The sequence below is a fragment of the Hemicordylus capensis genome, chromosome 2, assembly GCF_027244095.1.
Source record: "Hemicordylus capensis ecotype Gifberg chromosome 2, rHemCap1.1.pri, whole genome shotgun sequence".
NCBI classification, from domain to species: Eukaryota; Metazoa; Chordata; class Lepidosauria; order Squamata; family Cordylidae; genus Hemicordylus; species Hemicordylus capensis.
The window spans coordinates 259,135,391-259,158,552 of NC_069658.1; the positions used below are offsets into that span (position 1 = coordinate 259,135,391).

At 46.0% G+C, this 23,162-nt stretch overlaps 1 protein-coding gene across 1 annotated transcript; it reads right to left on the minus strand.

Annotated features, from left to right (window-relative positions):
• Positions 1-1,506: 1,506 nt before the first annotated feature.
• LOC128347160 (killer cell lectin-like receptor subfamily B member 1B allele C) lies at positions 1,507-22,917 on the minus strand. The gene is made up of 6 exons (XM_053301379.1): positions 22,814-22,917; positions 21,188-21,277; positions 10,034-10,135; positions 4,946-5,100; positions 2,209-2,324; positions 1,507-1,630 (listed from the first exon to the last, which is right to left on the minus strand). Exons 1-6 carry the CDS (start codon positions 22,896-22,898, stop codon positions 1,507-1,509), a joined length of 672 nt encoding a protein of 223 aa, XP_053157354.1. The 5' UTR covers positions 22,899-22,917.
• Between the last annotated feature and the right edge of the window lie 245 nt (positions 22,918-23,162).

Here is a 23,162-nt window from a genome sequence, read left to right on the forward strand (position 1 = left end):
AGGTCAGTCGGGGCAAGGATGTGAAGCATCTGAGGATGACCTCCATGTGGCGACACATGAGACAGCATCACCCAGATCTCCTTAACTCCTCTGGCAGCGCTAGTGCGACTCGTGTGCATGTGACTAGCGCTGACAAGGGCAGTCCACCAGCTTCCATGAAGCAGAGCACGCTGCCAGTCAAGCGGTGCACACAGTCGGGCAAGAAGCACCCTGGTCACGTGAACCCATGTCTCCTCACCTGCCTCATAGGGGAGATGATGGCTACTGACGACCAGCCTTTTCAGGTGGTTGAACCATAGGGAAATGAAATGGGGCAAATTCTCTTCTATTAAGTTCAGAATACAAGAAATATTAGGAAAGTCTGCAAAGGGGACTTTTTCCTACTTTTTGAAAAAAGGCTACTTCAGGACAGAAGCTACTTTACAATAGCGACCAGCACTCCAGTAAAACACACATTCAAGCAAACCACATATTTTTGTGTAAAGCTCTCTCTCTCTCTCTCTTACACTTACACACACACACACACACACACACACACACTCAACTTCTGAAGAGAAACTGGCTTTACTTTCTTGCGGGGAGACAAACCGAACAGCCAACTTTTGCCACATCCCAGCAACTCCGACGTCCAAAATGCTGGTAAGAGCAAGGGTGGGGGAGGAGCACAAGACCCCAGCACAATCAATCAAGAACCCTTTCTTGCCATATACTGAGTCAGACCATTGGTCTATCTAGCGCAGTATTGTCTTCACAGACTGGCTGCGGCTTCTCCAAGGTTGCAGGCAGGAATCTCTCTCATCAGCCCTATCTTGGAGAAGCCAGGGAGGGAACTTGAAACCTTCTGCTCTTCCCAGAGCGGCTTCATCCCCTGAGGGGAATATCTTGCAGTGCTCACACATCAAGTCTCCCATTCATATGCAACCAGGGCAGACCCTGCTTAGATATGGGGACAAGTCATGCTTGCTACCACAAGACCAAATGAAGATCTGCTAGGTGACAAGGCAAGGGATGTGAGCCAGGAAAGCAAACAACAACACCTGCACCAGCCTCAGAAAGCAGGAAAAGAAAAACACCCGGCACAGCCAGATGACAACAATTGACCACAGGATGCAGATGGGGCTGGATTGCTGATGAACATGAGGGGAGGGGTTTGGACACAGAAAGAGGCAAATGGCAGTAGGGAGAAAGAGTGCACAAACGGGGGAGGGGAAGGGAAGGGAAGGGCACGATGGAAGGACCAATAAATGGGGGGGGGGGGGGCAGAACAAAAGGGTGGGGCCCCAGAGGAGTGTCCTGCATGTGCTCTTCTCTTGTGAGAGTCCAGATCCTATGGGGCAAGGCCATCTGGTAGTAGTAGGAATGCGTGAGTCAAAGCCTTCCCACTGCAACTGAGGCATGCCAGAAAGCCAGAGTGAGATAGAGCCCAAGAGCGACCTGAGTCATTACAATGAATGACAATAAATAGCAGCTACAACCATGAACTAATTATATTATGCAAAAATAAGATCATATTGAGATGGAGTCTCTTTGGCAAATCCCACTCAGTTCTGCATTGCAGTTGTCAGATACAATTTTTCTGTTCTTTATTGCTCCACAGTTATTTCTCCCAGTACGGCTTGGTTCTTGGAATCTACAAAGGAAAGGAGGGGACATTTACATATCAGGTTTCGGGGCTGCAGAGCAGAACTCTTTCCTCTTCCAATAAGATTATTATTATTATATTATTATTAATTCAATTTCTATACCGCCCTTCCAAAAATGGCTCAGGGCGGTTTACATAGAGAAATAACAAACAAATGAGATGGCTCCCTGTCCCCAAAGGGCTCACATTCTAAAAAGAAACATAAGATAGACACCAGCAACAGTCACTGAAAGTACTGTGCTGGGGTGGAGAGGGCCAGTTACTCTCCCCCTGCTAAATAAAGAGAGTCACCACGGTAAAAGGTGCCTCTTTGCCCAGTTATCAGCTCCTCTCTTTCTCTCTGTCCTCCCATCCCAAGTTCCGAGTTTGCCCTCCTCTTTCCGTCTCTGAACCTGTGTCCTAACATTCCCTTCTTTGATGAGGATGATGGCAACTTAATAGGAACTTGTGCAAAACTGAATGCCTCCATTGCCAATTAAGATCATCTCAGCTCTAGAAACTCTATGCTCTTCTTCTGCTTAGATTTAAAAAAGCAAAAGCAAAGGTACTTTGAAAAAGAAACTCACAGAGTCTGGTCAAACTCGGAGCCTGAAATCCACAACCATTTCTTATCTGGTATTTCTTCTCTGGCAAGTCCAATCCAGTACATGCTTTTATCCTCTATAATCTCTGGTATGAATTCCTGTTTCATAAAAAGAGTGGTTATTTGGGGTGATGACAAAGTACTGTTTTTTTTATTGTGTTATTTGTTTTCCTGCCTGCTTCAGGAAATCCCAAAGACTCTGAGCACTAGAGCGACAATCTCCCTGTCTGTGACATTCATGCTCACCCATAATAATAATACTTCCCTGTTAGTCTAGTTAAAACGGAATATCCAGGCCAAGCAGAGTGACTCACGTTTGGGATAGGGGTGTGCATGGAACTTATTCTGGTGGTTCGGTTCAAATTCAAGACAAATTCGAACTGGCCCTTGGTTCGGTCTGAGGGTTGAACTAGGTGAACCAGTTTGGAATCTTTTTGATTCAGCTCATCATGCTTGTAAAGGGAAATCTGATCCTCACAACTCACAGGCTGTGGCCTTCCCAAATTCCAGCAGTAGGCAAAGCCTACTGCTTCCTTGGGGCCCTCCTGGGAAAGACTGAACCAGCCGAGCAAGGCTCTCTCTTCTCCAGAACACCCTGCCCAGTCCTCTGGATTGGACCCTTGGATTTGAACTTCCCAGGCTTTTTACCTTATTAGGGAAGGCCCTCCCTCCCAGTGGTTGCTCTAGTGAGGCCTAGTCCTACCCTTAAGCCTTACTCCCTACATAGTTGCATCCCAAAAAACAGCCAGCACTTGGGGTGAAGAGACCACCTTTCTCCTCTTCATGGCCTTCTCTGTAGTGACTCCCACTCTTCGGAATTTCCTGCTGATTGGTCTCCACCTGGCACCCTCCCCACTGATTCTAACACAGAGACTAAACACATTTTTATTGCAGCAGGCCATCCCCAGCATTCCCTAAATGGCATGTGGCTTTCAAAGACATTAATTTCAAATGATAAAACATGAATAAAATCTTAAAAATTAAGTTGTCCTAGTAAGAACTAATATGCCTACTTTCCTTTCATTATCCTTACAAATGGAATAAATTTGGTCCAAATCGGTTAGGCAGTTCACAAGTTAGCCCACTAGTGCATCAAACAGTGCCGCGTTTGCCGTTTTGAATTGGGATCAATGACATAATCACAAACCACTCTGTTGAGGTATCCCTATGTGTCATTAACTACAAGTGTACAAAATTTGGTTCAAATCGGTTAGGTGGTTAACAAGTTAGCCCTCTTGCGTCTCAAATGTTCATGTGTCCGCCATCTTGAATTGGGGTGGATGTCACCATCACAAACTATGCCATTGAGGTGTCCCAATGTGTCCCTACAGCTGTAGCAAACTTGGTTCAAATTGGTTAGGTGGTTCACAAGTTAGCCCATCTGCACTTCAAATTGTAAACCACCCAAGTTTTGGGTGGTATAGAAATATCATAAGTAAGTAAATAAATAAATATTTACATGTCCACCATCTTGAATCAGAGTGGATGATATCATTACAAACTACACTGTTGAGGTATCCCGATGTGTCCCTACAACTGTACCCAATTTGGTTCATATTGGTCCAGGCATAGTGAAGTTGATATTATTATTTTACATTTACATATGGACACACACGGGGACACACACGCACTCAGAATGCCAGGTGATCTCATAAGCTTACTTTCCTTAAGGAAAGTAGGCTAAAAATAAAGTACAGGTTGAGTATCCCTTATCTGGACATCCGAAATCCGGAATGCTCCAAAATCCAGGCACCACGCCATAACAAAAACAAAACACATCAGCTCACTCGCTCGTAGATTCCCAATTTTGCTGCTTTTAAACATGCAGTCAAAACTCATTAACTTACTTATTTCAGAAGGCTGCATACATCTCATCCCCCTCATTGCCCAACCTTGAAATTTCTCCCCTGGTTCCATCGTCCCAACCCCACTCCTTGCTTTCCTCTCTTGCATCACCTCCCCTTGAGACTCTGGGATCCCGACGCACCCCACCTACATTGGTAACCACCGAGTTCTCTTCTTCAAGGGAGGAGCTGCAGATCCCCCGGGCAGGAAAAGACACAAAGGCTCCTTTCTTGGGGGAGGGGCCGGAAGGGAAGGTGCCCATGCCGAATGTGTCTTCCCAGTCGCCTCTCTAAAAACCTGGAATCCCTCATGTTAGCCCTTAAACTGGCCTTCCCCTGGCAGGAGGTAGCAAAGGGGGCTCCTCTATCCCTGCCTTGCAAGAGGGAGCAAATATTCAAAAATCTGGCAAAATCCAGAACACTTCTGGTCTCAAGCAGTCTGGATAAGGGATACTCAACCTGTAACAGCCAACATCATTAAAAGAAGCAGAACAATAAAACAAAAAACTGATAATAAAAATGAGTAAATGGTTGCTAAAATCAGTTAAAATAACATAGAACAAGTGGGTCCTTATTACCATTTAAGTTCTGAATGTACTTATCTGAATCCCCCTGGCAGATACAAATTTGCAAAGAAGGTAACTAGTGAATACAGCTCCATAATTTGGTGATTTGTGTGGCACCACGGAAAAGGCCCATTGTTTGGTATCTTTTCATTCTTAGGGAGGAGCACATGGAGAAGGCCTCTGAAGATTACCTCAACAGATGGGTCGGTGCATGTGGGAGAAGACAGCAATTCAGGTAATTATGCTCCATTGTACTCTATTACATCTCCTTAGGACTATACTATATAAACTATAGGATTGTTTGCTTTACCATCTCCTCCTTGTCTTGGATCACCAGCAGCTGAGAATTCCTTCCTGAGCAGTGATCTCGACTCTCCTTCCAGGATTTATGCTGCGTTGATGGCCAGTAGCACTTTCCCCTGTAGTGGTGCCAGTGTGGAGGACAGATTTTGCAAGCAGAACTCACTGGGAAGGCAGAGTCCAACATGTTGTTAATGTTCAGGGCCCCATTCCTACTGTGGGAAGACAGTGCAGTGCTGGCGTACATTACTACCAGAGTCAACGGTTGAGTCTGCTAGTTCCATTTTATGGATTCTGAAGGTAACTGGAAGTCAATTGTGCAGATATGTTGTTTGTTGCCTACCTGCCTGTTTCTTTGGTTTAATTTGGCACACAGAAAGACAAGCTGTGACCTTATGGAGGACTGGCATACAACAAACCCAACACTGATTATATATCACGTCTGTGACTTGACAGTGTGAACAGTACAAAACAAATCATGTTTGATGATAAAAGTGTGACCACACTCTCAGTGGCCCAGGTCATATGCAACAGGAAACTGCTGGTCCCTTCACCTCTGGTATCCAAACTTGAATGTACATACCAGGTGCGGAGCCAGCTGAACAATGGCCTGGGTCTGGGTCTGGCCCTGCCCGGCGGCCTCTCTAGCAATGTCCCGTGCACATGGAGCCCAAGAGAGAGAGAGAGCCCAAGTGAGCTTCCTCCCTGTCATTTCAGGCAGCATTTGCTGCCTGACAGCATGTATTTCCCTTTCTCTCCCTCCAGCGAGGGAGAGAAAGGGAAATAAAGGCTGTCAGACAGCAAATGCTGCCTGAAAAGGAAAGGGAAGAGCTCTCTTGGGGCTCTCCAGAGCCTAAGCATGTGGAGTTCTTTAGGGGCTCCTCTGGAGCCCAAGCCATGCCCCCCTGCAGGTTTTGGCAGCTCATTTCATTGGCAGCCCAGGTTCTTTGAACACTTTTGCACAATGGTGGCTCTGCCCCTGGTACGAACTGGGGAAATGCAGTGTGTGAGTGTGGGGTGGGAGGAAAGTGACCCATGGTTTCCCTTGCCAGGCTCCACTCTGAACCTTCACTCTGAACCTGAAGCAGCTTTGTTCATAGAAGATCAGATAGGGAGATTATGCAAAGTGTGTGTCTGTGTGTGTCTGTGTGAAATTCTGAGCACGTCTGCTGGGATCAGAGTGTCTCCAATTTGAGGCAAGCACAGTCCTATCATGAAATGGGCCTTGGTTCAGCCTACAGAATCATTTTTAAGGACTTACCTCAATTCTAGAAGCCACTTTGAGTTAACTATGGGGCTATTCTCACAATCAGGCAAAATCGGGCTAGGGGAGCCTAGCCCGATTTTGCCTGATTGTGTAAACCACCGGGCTCACAGGTGAGCCCAGTGGTTTACCAGCGGCTAGCCCACTTTAGTAGCACTCCCCAAAGCTCAGGTTTGCAGAGCGAGCGCTCTGCAACCCTGGGCTTCCCAATCGTAAGTAGCTGTGGTGCGGTTCCGTGCCATGGCTACTCACGAGTAGACCCCCAGAGGGGAGGCGAAAAGGCACCTCCTGGCTCTGGGGGTCTCCCCAGTATGCCCTGCGCACTCGCACAGGGCATACTAGAGCTTCCGGGGGCTGCGCGGCCCCCAAGCTTCCCAGCCCCCGCTGGCTCCATCACAGAGCCAGCAATCATGTGGGCGGCCAATCCGGCTGCCCGGAGCTCCCTCCCCAATCGTGCTCCCCGATCGTCCTCCTTAGCCCGCTCTCCCCGCTCAGCTCCTGAAACCGGGTCTCACTGATCATGAGGCCTGGCTCTATGTCTTTCTCTGTTTATTTCTTGTCTCCTACCAGCCTATGGAGAATCAGGTGACCCCTGTTTGTTTCTATATTTATTCAAATAAAGTAAAGTGTGCCATCAAGTCGGTGTCGACTCCTGGCACCCACAGAGCCCTGTGGTTTTCTTTTGGTAGAATACAGGAGGGGTTTACCACTGCCTCCTCCCTTAGAGTATGAGATGATGCCTTTCAGCATCTTCTTACATCGCTGCTGCCTGATATAGTACCAGTGGGGATTCGAACCGGTAACCTTCTGCTTGTTAGTCAAGCATTTCCCTGCTGCACCACTTAAAGTGGGATTTATTTAAATACCATGCCAGAAAAGTATTAAATACCCAAACATTATACAAATTGTTGTACTTATTGTTTGAGGACATGCTACTGTGAGGGGCAGACATTAAGCTTTTGAAATAAGAAATAATTGTTTAATCAGATCCTAGGTTCTTTATCCATCTCCGAGAAGAAGGAATTTAATTTCTACCTAGCTATGCCCTCTTCTGCTAGATGCTAAATTTGCAAACTTCTTCCCTATAAAAGAAACAGTCGACATTTGCAAGTTAGTTGATTGTGGAGGGGCTCTTGAGGTTGTTCTTTCCAGAATGTTACTTTTGTGTTAGTTTAGCATTGTTGGCTGAGACCATGCTGCATGGTTCCTAGGAGCATGCAGAATTCACAGTGATTCAAGCTTTTGTTTTCTGAACTTCAACTTAAGACCTAAGATCTGCTGAGCCTTCTGTCTAACACCAGACGGGAAGAAAGGTCCCTGTCTCACTTGTGTATCTTAACCCCTTTGCCTTGTTTTCCTGTAAATTGTCCTGCTTCTTATATCTACTTAACGAAACTAGATTTTGTTCGTTTTAAACTTGATCTGGGCTGGGAACTTGCTCTGTTCTGCCTCCCTATGTTCCCTACGCTCTGGCTTACACACTCTTTAAGAGGCTTTAAGGCTTTTGCTATGTTTTGATTTCACCCAAAGCAGGGAAGATTTTAAAGTTACTTTTGTCTCATAGGAGACTGGCAGAAGCTCTACTGGAGGAATTTTAGTGAACTTGGGGGAGGTCCAGGGCAGGAAACCTCCCCCCAATTCGCCACAGCTCCCTGGAAGCTTCCCTCCAGTCAAAGTCCCCACCCTGCCTCCACCATTTGCAGCTGGAGATCATGGGGCTTGCAAGATCACAACCCCTGATGTACAGGTCAGCGATACGCAGCAGAAATCCGGTGTGGTCCATCATCTGGGATCTGCAACCTTCCTTGTGAAACCTCTTGAGGTTTTTTGAGTACTTGCAGGGGAAGGTTTACAAAGCCCAAAACGTTTTTGAGGCAGACAGGGTAGTGTTTGCCTAGTCCCAGTCAGACACCTCACACACTGCAAACATGCAGTAAAGGAGCAAAAACAAGTTCTTACACACTTACGACTGTTAACATTTTCTTTGTCACTAACTGTTTATATGGGCAGAATACAGCTAAAATGTATTGATGTTACCTGAGGAGCAGGTAGGGCAGAGATGGGCAAACTACCACCCTTGGGCACTATTCCTCTGGTCCGCATTGCCTGGCTGCCATCCAGCCCACATTAGGGATGTGTGAACCAGCTCAACTTCAAACCGTTCACCATTAAATTAGCTCGGTTCGAGGGCTCAGTCTTGAGCCGAACCGGGCCCGGTTCAGCTTGAGGTAGAGCTGAACCCCCAGGGCTGATTTGTGACTCCAGGCACGCAAATGGCCCATGTGTGGCAGCTTCCAAAATGGCCACTGTGTGCTCAGAGAGGCCCAAAATGGACTAGAGGGAGGTTGGTGGGGGATTGCTGGAGACCACCCGTGGCTGCAGCAGCACCCCCTGCGGAAGGTTTTTTGAGGCTGTGGAAGCCCACAGAGGTGGCACAAGCATCTTTCCCCATCCAAAAAATTAACGTCAATAGCACCCCCAAACCGGGACCAAACCAGTTCAAATTTGAGCTGAGCCAGGCCCTTCATTTGGGGTGACAAACCCGAACATGCCCGGTCCAGTTTGAGTCCAGTTCTGTCTCGAACCGAACTGGACAAACCGGTTTTGTGCACATCCCTAGCCCACATCACCTGGCCATCACCGCCCACCCTTGTTGTCTCGCTGCTACTGCCTCTTCTTCATTTGCTGCCACTGCCATTTGCCTGTGTGGCTAGGCATCTAACTGCCTGCCTGGTGGCATCATTAAAACACATCACAGTAGCCCTAGCTGGCTGCTGCAGAAGCAGCCACACAGCCAAAATGTAGCAGTGACAGAAGAGACGGCAGTGGCAGCAGTGGGTGGTGGCTACCATCACCACCAGGCAACAACAACAACAACAACAAATATTTATATACCACGTTCTAACAAAAGTTTCCAAAGTGGTTTACATAGAGAAATAATAAATAAATAAAATAAGATGGCTCCCTGTCCCCAAAAGGGCTCACAATCTAAAAAGAAACATAAGATAGACACCAGCAACAGTAACTGGAAGTACTGTGTTGGGGGTGGATAGGGCCAGTAATCACAACAGAGGCATTGTGATTGCCAGAGGACAGTGACAGGTGGCGTTGGTGGCCCACCATTCAAATTCTTGCAAGTATATGGAAAGCCAAATGTTTGCCCAGCCCTGTCCTAGAGCTTTGTTTGCAGAATTTGCTTCTTGGAAGAGAGAGAAGCACAGCATTTCAGCAGTAAAGTTCACTTCTTTATTGGTTGCATTCTGTTTAGTCCCCACTGAGTAAATAGTGAGAGTGTAGGCAGGGCACGTTAAGTGAAATAAGTGAAATGATGATGATTTACTACTGGAGTGAACTGTGGGCCACTGTGTGAAACAGGATGCTGAACTAGATGGGCCTTGGGCCTGATCCAGCAGGGCTGTTCTTATGATCTTATGTTCTTCAAAACACTATACTATGGAAACCAGGCTTTTATTAAGTAGACACATTTTTTGCTTGCCTACTGGCTTGGTTTCAACAAGCAGAGAGAGAGAGAGAGAACTGGAGCCCCCTGGAGGCTTGGAATGGAACACATGCAACACAAACTACAGATTTCACAAAAATGTTCTCGGTGTGGGCAGTACAATATGAAGTGCTTGGCTACTGAAGTTACTGCTTCAATACACTGCTGGTGTTTGAATGCATAGGTGCAAACACATGAAGATTGGGTGCCTCAGAACAGCACAGATGTGCATTCAGTGTGAGAAGCTCTCTCCCATGCATAACTTGCTACATTGTCCATGCCAATAACTGTTTATAAGAAGTCAGCAGAATAAAGCTACAATGCATGTATGTTACCTGAGGCGTTTCCCAGGGTTTGGTTGCAGAGTACGCTTCGTAGAAGAGAGAGAACATCAGCATCAGTCCTGGATTTTTCTGTTTCAGCTTTCAACAGCAAACCTTCCAAAAGACAAGAGATGGAGAGTAATGAAAAATCAAGCCACTTACATCAAAAGGTTAAGGTCCAGTTCCACAGGAATGGAAAAAGAGGGTGTGAGTCCTTTATTTTTGATAAAAAGGTAGAAATTTGACAAAGGTGCAGTTTGTCATGCAGAGATGAGAGAAGCTGCACCAGCCCAGATTCCCTTCTTGCACACAAATTGTAAAGCTACAGGGGCCCCGTTCTACTTTATATCTGGTCACCTTCTTATGGATTTTGAAGATATAAAGAAGTTTTGGGGTCTACCTCTCTGGATGTAGTTCCACATCAAAAAGCTCAGGAGGATGGTAAGTATTCATGCAGCAGCAAATGGGGCACATGCAGAGTATGCTCTAGCAAGAAGGTTTATTGCTTATACATTGGTGGTATGGGTGCCACTCCATGCTTCACTTGCACTGGGGCAAGCCTGCAGATAACCCACACCCTCTTTCAGCCACCTCATCAGTGTGATGGGGTCACTAGTTCTGTCACTGTGACTCTCAATTGCTGGGCAGTCTGTTTCTTCTGCAGTCTTACACGGAGTGCTGGCAGTCCTGCTGACCCATCTGGTTGTCTTATGTGCCACCTCTCAGACAATGGCATGCTGACAGAAGTAGTCACTTCTCTTCCTCCTCCCTTTCTTCCTCTTAGGAACATAGGAAGCTGCCATATACTGAGTCAGATCATAGGTCCATCTGGCTCAGTATTGTCTACACAGACTGGCAGCAGTTTCACCAAGGCTGCAGGCAGGAATCTCTCTCAGCCCTATCTTGGAGAAGCCAGAGAGGGAACTTGAAACCTTCTGCTCTTCCCAGAGCGGCTCCATCCCCTCAAGGGAATATCTTACAGTGCTCACACATCAAGTCTCCCATTCAGATGCAACCAGGGCAGACCCTGTTTAGCTAAGTCATGCTTGCTACCACAAGACCAGTTCTCCTCTCCTTTGGTCAGCCTCCTCAGTTCTTCCTGCTGCTGCCTTAGTAGATGGAGGGGCAGCATCTCAGCCAGGTTCTGCCCATTGAGACCAGGTGTAGAAACAGTGGGATGTTTTTCACATGGGGCTTTAAAAACCCTTTAACCTGCATGTCCTCTGGAATGAAGGGAGTGCGTTCATATATTGACCCAGACTTACCCCAAAGCCCCTCTGAGTTATCGGGGGGCAGTTCACACACAATTCAGGTTTTTCACTGCGTGTTCGAGTGTAGCACAATTTTTATCCGGAGTTTTAAAAAATCCACTATTCACATTGATTTTTTGGGACAACCAAGTTGCAGTAAAGCCTCCCAGTAAACTCACTGTAAAGCCTGCTGTGTGTAAAAGTCCTGGGGGATGAATTCCCCAGTCAGATATATCTTCCACTTGTGGCACACACATTAGAATCAGGGGTGGTTCTCCCAAATGCTAGTTGAGTATTCCTCTTGGCTCTTCTTTTTTGTCTCCCTGATTCCACCCACTCGGAGTCCACAATTTATTTTTTTAAGTCTTCCAAAAGAAAAAGAAAAACCTTAGCCCTATTCAGACATTATATTGTACCTGTGTACAGTTGTCTGCACATTTGGGCATGTTTTTGTGTGAATAACTGTGCCTGTGTTAATTTTAAAAGTAAATCTGGGTACAGGCCCGCTGAAATGCAAGATACAGATGGGAAGTGTACTGCTGAATGTGCATTCAATATAACATGTGAATAATTGTACCCATGGACACTGTACAGAGATTATAGAGTTCTGAACGTAATATTTGAATAGGGCTTCTATATCCACAATATCCATTCTTACCTGCCAGCCCAGCAGAACTTTTGCCATGCTGTTTCTCTCTCTCCTTTCCTCCCCTGCCCCCAGGCTTGAGTTAGTCTTAAAGCTTTTCAATTTTGCTAAAGAGAAAATCTTTTTGTATTTTTCTTTCTGATTCTGAATTGCCGTGAGGTGACTGATTGTGGGGGTGGTGGGTGCTAAATTGTTTGCTGGCTTTAATCCCGTCTGTGGTATTTCTCTTCTTCTTCTGTCTTTGCCTTGTTGTTTAAACTATATTTATATACTGCTCTAAAAGAGTTACATAGCAGCAAAACATTTAAGAATATGGTTTCCTGCCCCCAGAATAGCTCACAATTCTGTGCACGGAAAGGAAAGCCCCTGCTAACCTGGCAAAGAGGCACCTTTTAATGTGGTGATTCTCTTGTGGCTCTCTTATGTTTCTTTTTAGATTGTGAGCTCTTTGGGGACAGGGATCCATCTTATTTATTATTTCTCTGTGTAAACCACCCCGAGTCATTTTTGGAAGGGTGGTATAGAAAAAGATAGAAATCGAAATGGGGGTGGTGGTGGAGTGGAGTGTACAGATCTTGAAGGTAACAGAGTAAAAAGCAAGTTGTTAGTATTGTTTTTTCAAATGCCCATGGTGATGTGTTTAGCTTGTACCAGATATGCTAAGCTAGGGTTGCCAACATTGTGTTGGCCATATCGGGACACCGAAGGGGGGCAGGGGGGGCAGGGGTGGAGGGCACCTGGAGCAGACTTGCATTCACTGCCCCCCACCCCCAGGTGGCAGCCGCTGGGTGCACTTACCTGGTGGTGGTCACCACCACCAGGTTCAGAGTGGTGGCTGGCTGCTCCTGCTGTTGTGCGGTGGTGGAGCAGGGACAGCAGTGAGAGCTCCTCCCACCTCCCAACTAAGTGAAGGTTCAGCACTAGGCAGGCAGGTACACAGCAGGCTGCTGCTCTGGGCAGGCGCATTTAGCTCGGATCGCCTCATTTGGGGGAGGAAGGTGGGCCGGGTAGGGACTCTTCGCCACCTTCTCCCAAGCCCCGCCTGCAGTGCCTGGCCTTCAGCGCTCTGAATGTGCCTGCTCGGAGCAGCAGCCTGCTGCGTGTGTGCCTGCCCTGTCCAGTGCCTAGTACTAAACTTCACCTAGTTTAGAGGCAGAAGGAGCCCTTGCTGCTGTCGCTGCTCTGCCACCGCAGAGCAGCGGCTTTAAAAGTTTTTTTTAAAAAAAGTTTGGTTTTTTTAAGGCAGGAGGAAGCTCATTCTGAATGAGATTAGCATTTCACCACTGAAATTCGGGACGTCCCACACAGTTGGCAACCCTACTGGTACATCACGTATAAGCTCCATAGTTGACTTTATCCCACAGGCTAGAGTTCAAGAGACTAACTGTATATACTCCTATGCATCTTACATATTGCTTCTTGCTTCTGTATCTCTGAGGTTGGGGAAATTAATGTGGGAAGTGATGGGTTTTGGAAGCAGTTACGGCATGCATGAGCTGGATGGCTACTAAAGGCCATCCAATATACTTAAATATATAGTTATGCTTGAGTATAATTGCCCCAGGCTGCAAATTATTTTTAAAAGGCCATATAATGTGGCCCACCCTTACTTCTGTGATTTCCCACCAAAACCTTTAGGCTGGCTACAGGCCTGACTGGGACCAGTGCCTTTCCTTTTATTCATAAATGATCTTGAAGTTGAGGTAAGAAGCAAGCTGGCCAGATTTGCAGATGACACCAAACTATATAGGGTAGTGAAATTCATAACAGATTGCAAGGAGCTCTAAAGGGATCTCTCCAAATTGAGGGAGTGGGCAACAAAGTGGCAGATGTGGTTCAATGTTAGCAAGTGTAAAGAGATGCATATTGGGGCAAAAAAAAAAACCCCAGCTTCACATATACACTGATGGGGTCTACGCTGTTGGTGACTGACCAGGAGAAAGATTTTGGGGTCGTAGTAGACAGCTCACTGAAAGTGTTGACAAAATGTGTGGCAGCTGTGGAAAAGGCCCATATTTCCATGCTCAGAATAATTACAAAGGGGATTGAAAATAAAACTGCTAATATCATAATGCCTTGATACAAATCTTTGGTGCAGCCATATTTGGAATACTGTGTACAGTTCTGCTCACCATATCTCAAAAAGGGCATAATAGAGCTGGAGAAAATGCAGAAGAGAGAAACCAAGATGATCAGGGCCTAGAGCACTTTCCTTACAAGGGTAAATATAGGGATGCACAAGCTGGCTCAGAATCGAGCCGGCTCACACTCGAGCCAGTTCGGCGGCTTGCCATCAAACTGCGGGAAGTGGGGGGAGCGGGCCGAGGGTGAGTCAAGCCAAGCCTCTGCCTCACAAGCTGTCTCAACGGTATACTTGTAAAGGGGAACCCAGCAAACATTCCCATTTACAAGTAAAGGGCTATAGGCAGGGTGGACGTCGGGGGTGGGGGAGGGAAAAGGTCTCCATCTGTTCTTTTACCCTTAAAAATCAAGCAGTTGTGTGTGTGGGGGGGGGGATGGCAGTGGCCATGGGGGTGGTCACAGCGGAAGAGGTGGCGGGGCAGGCTCCTTTCACCTCCCACTGGCCTCCTAAATGACAGCCTGGGCTGGCTGCAGCCATTTCGGTCCTCTCTCCAGCTCTCAGCCAGCCCAGGCTGTCATTTGGGAGGCTGGTGGGAGGGTGGAAGGATTTCCCACCTGCGCTGTGGTCCCCGCGACCACTACTGCCATCCTGCCACACAGCGGCTTGAGTTTTAAAAGAACAGATGGAGACCTTTCCCCCCTCCTGCCCTGCATATAGCACTTTACTTGTAAAGGGGAATCCTTGTTTACAAATACAGTGGTCCCTCGACTTACGAAGTTAATCCATTCCGAATGCACGTTCGTAGGTCGAAAATTTCGTAAGTCGAAAAGCGCACCCACGGAGGTCTGGAAAAATTCGTAAGTCGAGGAAACCGCATCTAAAAATTCGTAAGTCGAGGAAACCGCATCTAAAAATTCGTAAGTCGAGGAAACCGCATCTAAACCGCCAACGGTTTCCGTTCGGATGTCGAAAAATTCGTAAGCGTGCAGCCATTTTTGTTGTTCGTAAGTTGAAAACTTCGGATGTCGAGTAGTTCGTAAGTCGAGGGACCACTGTATAGCTATCGAGCTGGCTCAATTGCAGAACTGGGCCAGGATCAATTGAGTCCGAGCCAGTTTTGTGCACACCCCTAGGTAAGCGTTGCAGATAAATTACTTATCCTCTATAAGTAATTGTACATGAAGCTGGTCTTGTGGTAGTGAGCATGAATTGTCTCCTTGCTAAGCAGGGTTCACTCTGGTTTGCATTTGAATGGGCAACTACATGTGAGCCCTGTGAGATATTCCTCTCAGGGGATGGGGCTGCTCTGGGAAGAGCACCTGCATGCTTGCATGCAGAAGGTCCCAGCTTCACTCCCTGGCATCTCCAAGATAGGGCTGAGAGAGACTCCTGCCTGTAACCTTGGAGAAGCTGCTGCCAGTCTGTGAAGACAATACTCAGCTAGATGGTCTTATGGTCTGACTCAGTATAAGTCAGCTTCCTATGTAAGCAGGTTTAACTGAGAAACAAGAGTTTGATTTTATTACTAACCAAACATTGAAGGTATTCTCACGATCACTGGAAAGTATGGATGTGCACGGACCGCGGAGGCATGGTCTGACGGCGGGGTGGGTGGGTGTTGCTTTAAGGGTGGTGGGTTTGTATTTACCCCTCCCACCGCTCCCACCCCAGCGCCCCATTTTTAAGTAAAATCTTCAGGGCAGCAGCATTCCTCCCTGCCGCCCCTGCCCCCTTGTTGCCTGCCAAACGTGGAAATAACGTCCGCACATGTGTGTGCCGCTCACGCGTGCGTGCCACTGACGTCACACATGCTGCACGGCGCGCACATGAGCGGACATTACTTTTGCGTTTGGCAGGCAACCAGGGGGCAGGGGCAGCAGGGAGGACTGCTGCAGCCCCGAAGATTTTACTTTAAAATGGAGTGCCGGAGGGGGAAAAGCAGTGGGAGGGGTAAGTACAACCCCCCCGCCCTTAAAGCGACACCCCCCTGGCGTCAGACCGCTGGGGAATATGTGAACCGGTTCTCAGGCCTCCAACATGGCCTGTGGACCGGTTCGTGCACACCACTACTGGAAATCTGGCTAAGGGAGTCTAGCCCGCTTTCCAGTCATCGTGAGAACCAGCATGCTTGCAGGTGAGCCTAGTGGTTCCCTGGCGGCTAGCCCGCCAAGGTATCCCTCCCCTTAGCCCAGGTTAGCAGAGTGAGCGCTCCACTAACCTGGGCTTCCTGATCATGTATTGTTGTGGCACAGCTCCGCTCCGTGGCAATATATGAGGAGACCCCCGGCCAGGAGGCTGCAAACAGCCTCCTGGGCTCAGGTGTCTCTCCAGGATGCCCTGAGCACTTGCGCGGGGCATCCTGGAAATTCTGGGGGTTGCGCAGCCCCCAATCCCTGCAGCCCCTCCGGCTCTGTGACAGAGCCAGGCCGGCAGTCATGTGGGTGGCCAATTTGGCTGCCCGGGCTGCTGCCTTGATTGTCTGCAGGGAGAGCGGGCTAAGCCCGGTCTCCCTGCAGAACCCCGTCCAGCGGGTCTCTCTGCACATAAGACTTGCCTCATAGTCTAAGAAAACAATAAACAGATTAACAGTCTCTTATGCAGAGGAATTAGGACCTCTCAGTTTGGATTCAGGACAGCAAGTAAGGAGGAGACAAATACAGTGACTCCGCCCCCGAGCCCAGACACAGTCACATTATCTGATCAAAGATTGTAATAAACTGAACTGAACATTCAAATTAAAGAAGTATGCCCTATAAAAACAACAGATACAATGTCTAAGGGAAAATCCCTACAATAAGGCTGCAGCACCTGAGGTTTTTTAGTTTATAAAAAAAGACTAGGGATGAGCCCGGACTGGTCCGGAGACCATTCTAAAGGCCTCCGGACTGGTCCAGACCGGTCCGGACCTGGGTGGTTCGGTTCGGGTGGGGGGGTTGCTTTAAGAGCGGGGGAGGGTTTACTTACCCCTCCCGCCGCTCTCCTGCGCTGGCACCCGTAATTTTAGTAGTAATTGGGGCAGCAGATGTTGGGGACCCCCCCTTTGACCCCAACATCCAACCCAGAGGTACCAACCCAGAAGTATATGGAATCCAGGCCTGTGTCTGATTTCATTTTATATTAAGAGCTCAATTAAATGCCTGAACTTGAGGGTGAATTGACACCCAGATCTGCCTGGGTAGTGCCTGATAAATGAATTGTAGAGGCAGGGGTAATCTAGCATTGTTTATCAGTGTTTGTGGAGCTCACAAGAGACACAATGGGTCAGGCTTAATTACCAGTCTCACACTGCTGAAATTAACCTGCTGTCCAGTAATCCCCTTACCTCACTGACAGGATGCTTCTGCCTTAGTCAAATGTGCTTATTAACTTGCCTCACACATGTACCCCTTTTGATGTTACTTTATATATTCTTTTGTTATAATTACACACTAGATAGAGGTACACAAGAAGTAATTTAATTGCTGTCTCACACAAATAGAACTAATTCTTTCACTAACTCCTGACTTTTAACATTCTTGGGACAAGGCAGGAGAAGATGTAGATTTGTTTTGGGGAATGACAATACAACAATACTCTGTTAACCGGAGAGACCTCTGTTTATCCTGGACTGACCAAATATCCTGAGCTAATTTTGGTAATTAAAAGACAATATTCAGAGGATAGCAGGAATAGACGCCTTTTGTGATCCAGAAGACTCAAATGAACATCAAAGGATGGAACCACTATAAGAAGGAGTCTCTGGACATGGCAGGCGGGGGGCCTACAAGCAATCTTGTGCCTACAAGCAAGACTTGCTCATGAGTAATCCAAGGGTTTGCCACCCAAGCCGAGGGGCTAGAGGCAGGAACTCTTTCCATGGGAGAAGGGACTTATTTGTGACTTCTGCTGCGAAGTGAGAAGTCAAGACTTCCCCAGACATGGTGCTCTGACTCTCAGCTGTGCTCTCAGCAAACTCCATGCTTGATCTAAAAGCTCCTGTCTCTAGCCAAAAGCTACTCTCCTTCAGCTGAAAGCTCCACCGTTCTCAAGCCTCTGATCCTGGTAATATGCCACCCCACAAGCCTTGGATCCCTACTTTCCTCCTCCTTACTAATCACTGTTACACCCTTCCTGAGCCCACCCCCACCTTCCTCCTCCTTCTTTCTCTGCTTCTCTCTAAATGTTTTATTTAGGATTTGTTAGATTATTAGATATCTGTAATTACTGATTGCACACACATATGTTAGTTAGACACATTACACTACACCTTGAATCGGAAACATGTTTTTAATGTGGATTATTTTATCCTGATGAGCAACTTTTTATAATAAAGCCCATTGAACTTTCTGAGTGTGTCTCTCTCTATCTCTGTATGCACACCCAGATCCTACATGGTCACCATCTCCAAGAACCAATTCAGTTTGTGTATGATGTGACTTTCCCTCTTTCCCTCTGAGCATGTACAGAGTGCGAAACCAGGTATAGTTCACAACACAGGTTACCTCCCTGCCACCCTTTCCCCGCTTTCGCTATGAAAAGCTCCCAGGAGTCCTCTACACCCGCGTGCATGTCACAGAGATGTGAAGCGCGCGCACAGTGTGGGAGCTTTTCATAGTGAAAGCGGGGAAGGGGTGGCAGGGAGGTATCCTGCCGCCCCAATTACTACTAAAATTATGGGCGCCAGAGTGGGAAAGCGGCGGGAGGGGTAAGTAAACCCTCCCCCCGCTCTTAAAGCAACCCCCCACCCCAGTGCCGGACCGCAGTTTGGTGGTTCCGTGCACACCCCTAAAAAAGACTACTGAGAAATGATAGAAGCCTATCATAGAATGATAGAGGTCTATAAAATTATGCATGGTGTGGAGAGAGTCAACACATAGAAATTTTTCTCCCTCTCACAGAATACTAGAACTAGAGGTCATCCCATGAAACTGATTGCCAAGAAATATAAGCAAATAAACCAAGATGACAAGGGGCCTAGAGCACCTTCCTTATGAGGCAAGGCTACAGCATCTGGGACTTTTTAGTTTAGAAAAAGACGACTGAGTGGAGACATGATAGAGGTCAATAAATCATGCATGGTGTGGAGAAAGTTGATAGAGAGAAATTTTTCTCCCTCGCTCACAACACTAGAATTATAGATCATCCCATGAAACTGATTGCCAAGCAACTGAGGACTGACAAAAGGAAGTACTTTTTCACACAACACATAATTAACCTATGGAATTCTCTGCTACAAGATATGGTGACAGCTAGGGGTGTGCATTTTGGAATTTTCTTGTTTCAATTTGTATCCGAATCGAAACACCCCTGTTTTGTTTTGTACCCAAATTTTCTGAATCCGAATCAGCCCTGTTTTGTTTTGTAGCCAAATTTTCTGAATCTGAATCTATCTGGATTTTTAAAAAAGGGTCTCAGGGCAAAAAGAGTGGGTGGTGGTGGTAGTGTCCAATGGGTGGAAGCTAGCAGCCAAATTTCAAAGGAATTAGGCAAAGGGCTGATTTTTTGTGAATTTTTTAAGTTTACACATCTTTAAGAATTTTCCCATAGGGAATAATGGAGCAAATGTATCACTTCCAGCAAATGTATCACTTCAAATCAAGGGGAAAGGGATGACCCAGAGCAGAGTGCGGTGGGTGGTAGTGCCCAATGGGGGCAAGGAAACTTCCAGAATTATTTCAAAGAAATTGGGCAAAGGGCTGATCTTTTGTGATTTGATGAAGTTTCCGTGTCTAAGATTTCTCCCATAGGGAATAATGGAGGTTTAGGTTTCAGCAGCCCCATAATTCCACTTGGGGGGCACTGGGGTTGCCCAGAGTGAGGGGTTGTGTAGTGCACATAGGGTGCCAACCACCCCCATACCCACAAGCCTGTGGGGTACTGGGTTTTGTTGTTTCTGAGGTGTTCATTGTAGATTCTCTGGTAGCATATGAGATTTTCAGTGAAAAACAAGAATCCACTCTCATATGCTACCAGAAAATCTACACTCAGAACACCACAGAATCAACAGAACCCAGCACCCCATGGGTTAGCAATCCTTCCCCTGGCCAATGTGGGGTCAGTAAAGAGTGGCAAGAAGCAAAAGAGCCAATGAGGAACAAGGAGGGAATTGTCAGCAGGTCAGCCCATGATTTAGGTCACCGATCAGAAGGCTGGAAGGGTGGGAAATTCAAAGAGATGTCAAACACAAAATGGAGACTGACTCAGAGATCACCACAAAATGGAGGTCCGAAACAACATAACGTTTTGTAGCCAAAACAGGGACGTTTTGTTTTGTATACAAAACTTTTGGATCTGGAAAATGGGTGTTTTGTTTTGTCTACAAAACACCTGAAACAGGCTGTTTTGGGTACATAACGTTTTGTATCCGAAACGTTTCGCACATCCCTAGTGACAGCGACCAGCTTTGGTGGCTTTAAGAAGGACTTAGATAAATTCATGGAGGACAACTCTATCAATGGCTACTAGTTTGAGGGCTATAGGCCACCTCCAGCCTAAGAGACAAGATGATTCTAAATACCAGTTTCAGGGGAGCAACAGTAGGAGAGTGGGCATACCCTCAGCTCTTGCCTGTGGACTTCCCAGAGGAATTTGGTGGGCCACTGTGTGATACAGGAGGCTGGATTAGATAGTGCCAAGGGAGGATCCAGCAGGGTTGTTCTTATGTTCTTATATTCTTATTTCCCAGAGAGATTGAAGAGATTTGCTTTCTAATAGTCTATAAACACTCTCTTCCTTTAACAAATTCCATATTGTGTATATAATCTCCCAAAATTCCATTCAGTGAATTATCTATTTATGTAGCAAATATCTTTCATGTTAAGAATCAGCCTATATGATTCAGGTTCCTCTGGATCTTTCCAGCCCTCTATATTACAATATACTCCACTTTTCATGTTAAAATATATTTATGCAAACCAAACAACTACAAAAAAAAAGACACAAAAATGCACATTGATAATCAGAAAGCTTTTTAAAAAAGTGTTATATTGAAACATAGAATAAAAACCAAAAAAAAGTTAATGAATGTTTTAAAACAATAGTCACAAGAAGAATAGTTTTCATTTTGTAATTAAAACAATTTGCTTGAGGATGGGTTTAATAAAACGTTACAAAAGAAAAAAACAACAACCCAGCAAACAAATCAGGACTTCATTTCATGGAACCATATTTTAAAAGTGCTTAAAAATATAGAATCCTCTATTACTCACCCATGGCTATTACTGCTGCCACCAGAATGACAATCCCAATACATCCCGCCCATAGAGTGATCCGGTGCCAAGAGGGACACTGGGAAGCATCTGTGAAGAGTGATCATTTATATACAAGTCATAATAATTGATATGAAATTGAAAGATGTGTGTAAGAAAAGCTTAGCGTCTGCCTCCCTACAAGTGATTTCAGGCTATGGAACACTGAAGTGATTAGAATTTTGGGGAAACCAAGAGAGTTTTCTATATTACATTACCAGCACCAGACATTCACTTGTACATGTACACCAAATAGTCACCAAAACCCACCCACCACTTGATCCTCAGTGGATTTAAAGCAGACTCAGGCAATGCATTAACATTTTTAAAGCCTAGTGGTTAATTACTGAGCCACACAGTTGCTGTTTGCTTACTCTCTAGGTTTTGACATCAACATTTGGATTTCTGTAAATCAAAATCATGCTAGAGGAATATCCACAGAATCAGACTGAATTTTTATCATTGAATATAGAACTGCAGATGTCTCAGTAAGAAAGTACTCAAATTTGGTACAGAGCCTACTGGAATAATTTGGTCCCGTTACAAGTTGGGTCACTCTAGTGCAATAACTGGACTTTCACTCATTTCGCCCATTCCCCATCCCTGTGACCTAACCATCAAATTAATGTTTACACAACTGCACCCATAGACACCCCATCCTAGCACTGATCCTTCCTTCTATCCCTTGAAAGTAACACACAACTATGAGATTGCACAGCTTACATATCATTCAATGTCTGTATACAGAATATTTTCCCCAAATATCTATATATATCTAATTAATAGCTTTATTCTCCCCCCACCATGTTATAACAATGTTATGACAATCTCCCCCCACCATGTTATAATTACCAAAAAAAAAGGTGGGGATAGGAGAAAAACACACACAGAAACAAACAAAAAGGGGGGGGGAATGGAGGATGAAGGGGTTAACACACAGTTATTGATTTGAAATAAACAGAGGAAGTTATGCAAATAAGTCTAAACAGTCCTTCCAGATCCTGGTATGGGATTCCCCTTTCAGCATGTGATGGTAAGTTGTCAGTTCAAAAGTTGCCAGTTTAGAGGGGTCTTCTACCCATAAACTGCGGGGCTGAAACGATCTTTCCAATACTGTAAAATAATATGTTTGGTGTCAAGTAGTGCACAAGAGAGCCATGATCTGCTACCCCAGGAGAGGTTCCAATTCCAGCCATGTGCTAAATAACCAAGAAGGATTGTTCTGTCATGAAATTTAAAACTGGAATTCAAAACTAGGTTGATGCAGTCAGTCATGTCTTGCCAAAAGAGAGCTTTTACAGTGTACAAGTGCCCAATAGATATGGAATATAAATTTCTGCTGGATGAGCCTCAAATTAAGATCTAGGGTAGAAGATTTTATGCTTGCTAGAGCATTTCCTCAGATATATTTAATTCTCCCAGTAGAACAACTGGCACAGAGACACTGAATCTGAAAGAATCTTAACAGGTCATATTAATGGGGGCGACATATTTTTGCCTTTTGGCCACATGCTCATATAATAGGAACTATTTCTAAAAAAGAAAATAAAAACTGTTCTGGAAAAAAAAATGCTAAAGCTCACTTACTGAGCTGCTGAGGTGGATGGATCAGCCTTGAGGAGTGAGGTTCAGAAGGGATGATGAGGTCTGCATAAACTATTTCCCCAGCCATTCTGGAAGCAGCAGATAGGTTCACTAGACTCTTTGCAATAAGGGGAAATCTGCTACTGTTAGTGAGCTGTGTGTGAACCTAGGTGACCAACGCAATCCATAGGAAGGAAATGCTAGTACTCCCACCTACATCAATCTCCCTAGCTGTGTGTCGGGCTTTAATTACTTATCTAGTCACATTTCTAATCTACCTAGCCTCCATATAGAAACAATAAGTCAAAATGTACACTCAAATGCCCAATTTAAACCAGCTTCAAAAAGATAA

Bases quoted from the DNA above. Each gene is read 5' to 3' on its own strand.
- LOC128347160 (XM_053301379.1), bottom strand. From the start codon at position 22,898: ATGGCTGGGGAAATAGTTTATGCAGACCTCATCATCCCTTCTGAACCT. The intron at 5,101-10,033 runs GTAACATACATG...CTGCCTTCCCAG, and splicing joins AACCCTGGGAAACGCCTCAG to TGAGTTCTGCTTGCAAAATC. The intron at 2,325-4,945 runs GTAAAGCAAACA...TTTATGAAACAG, and splicing joins TCCAAGACAAGGAGGAGATG to GAATTCATACCAGAGATTAT.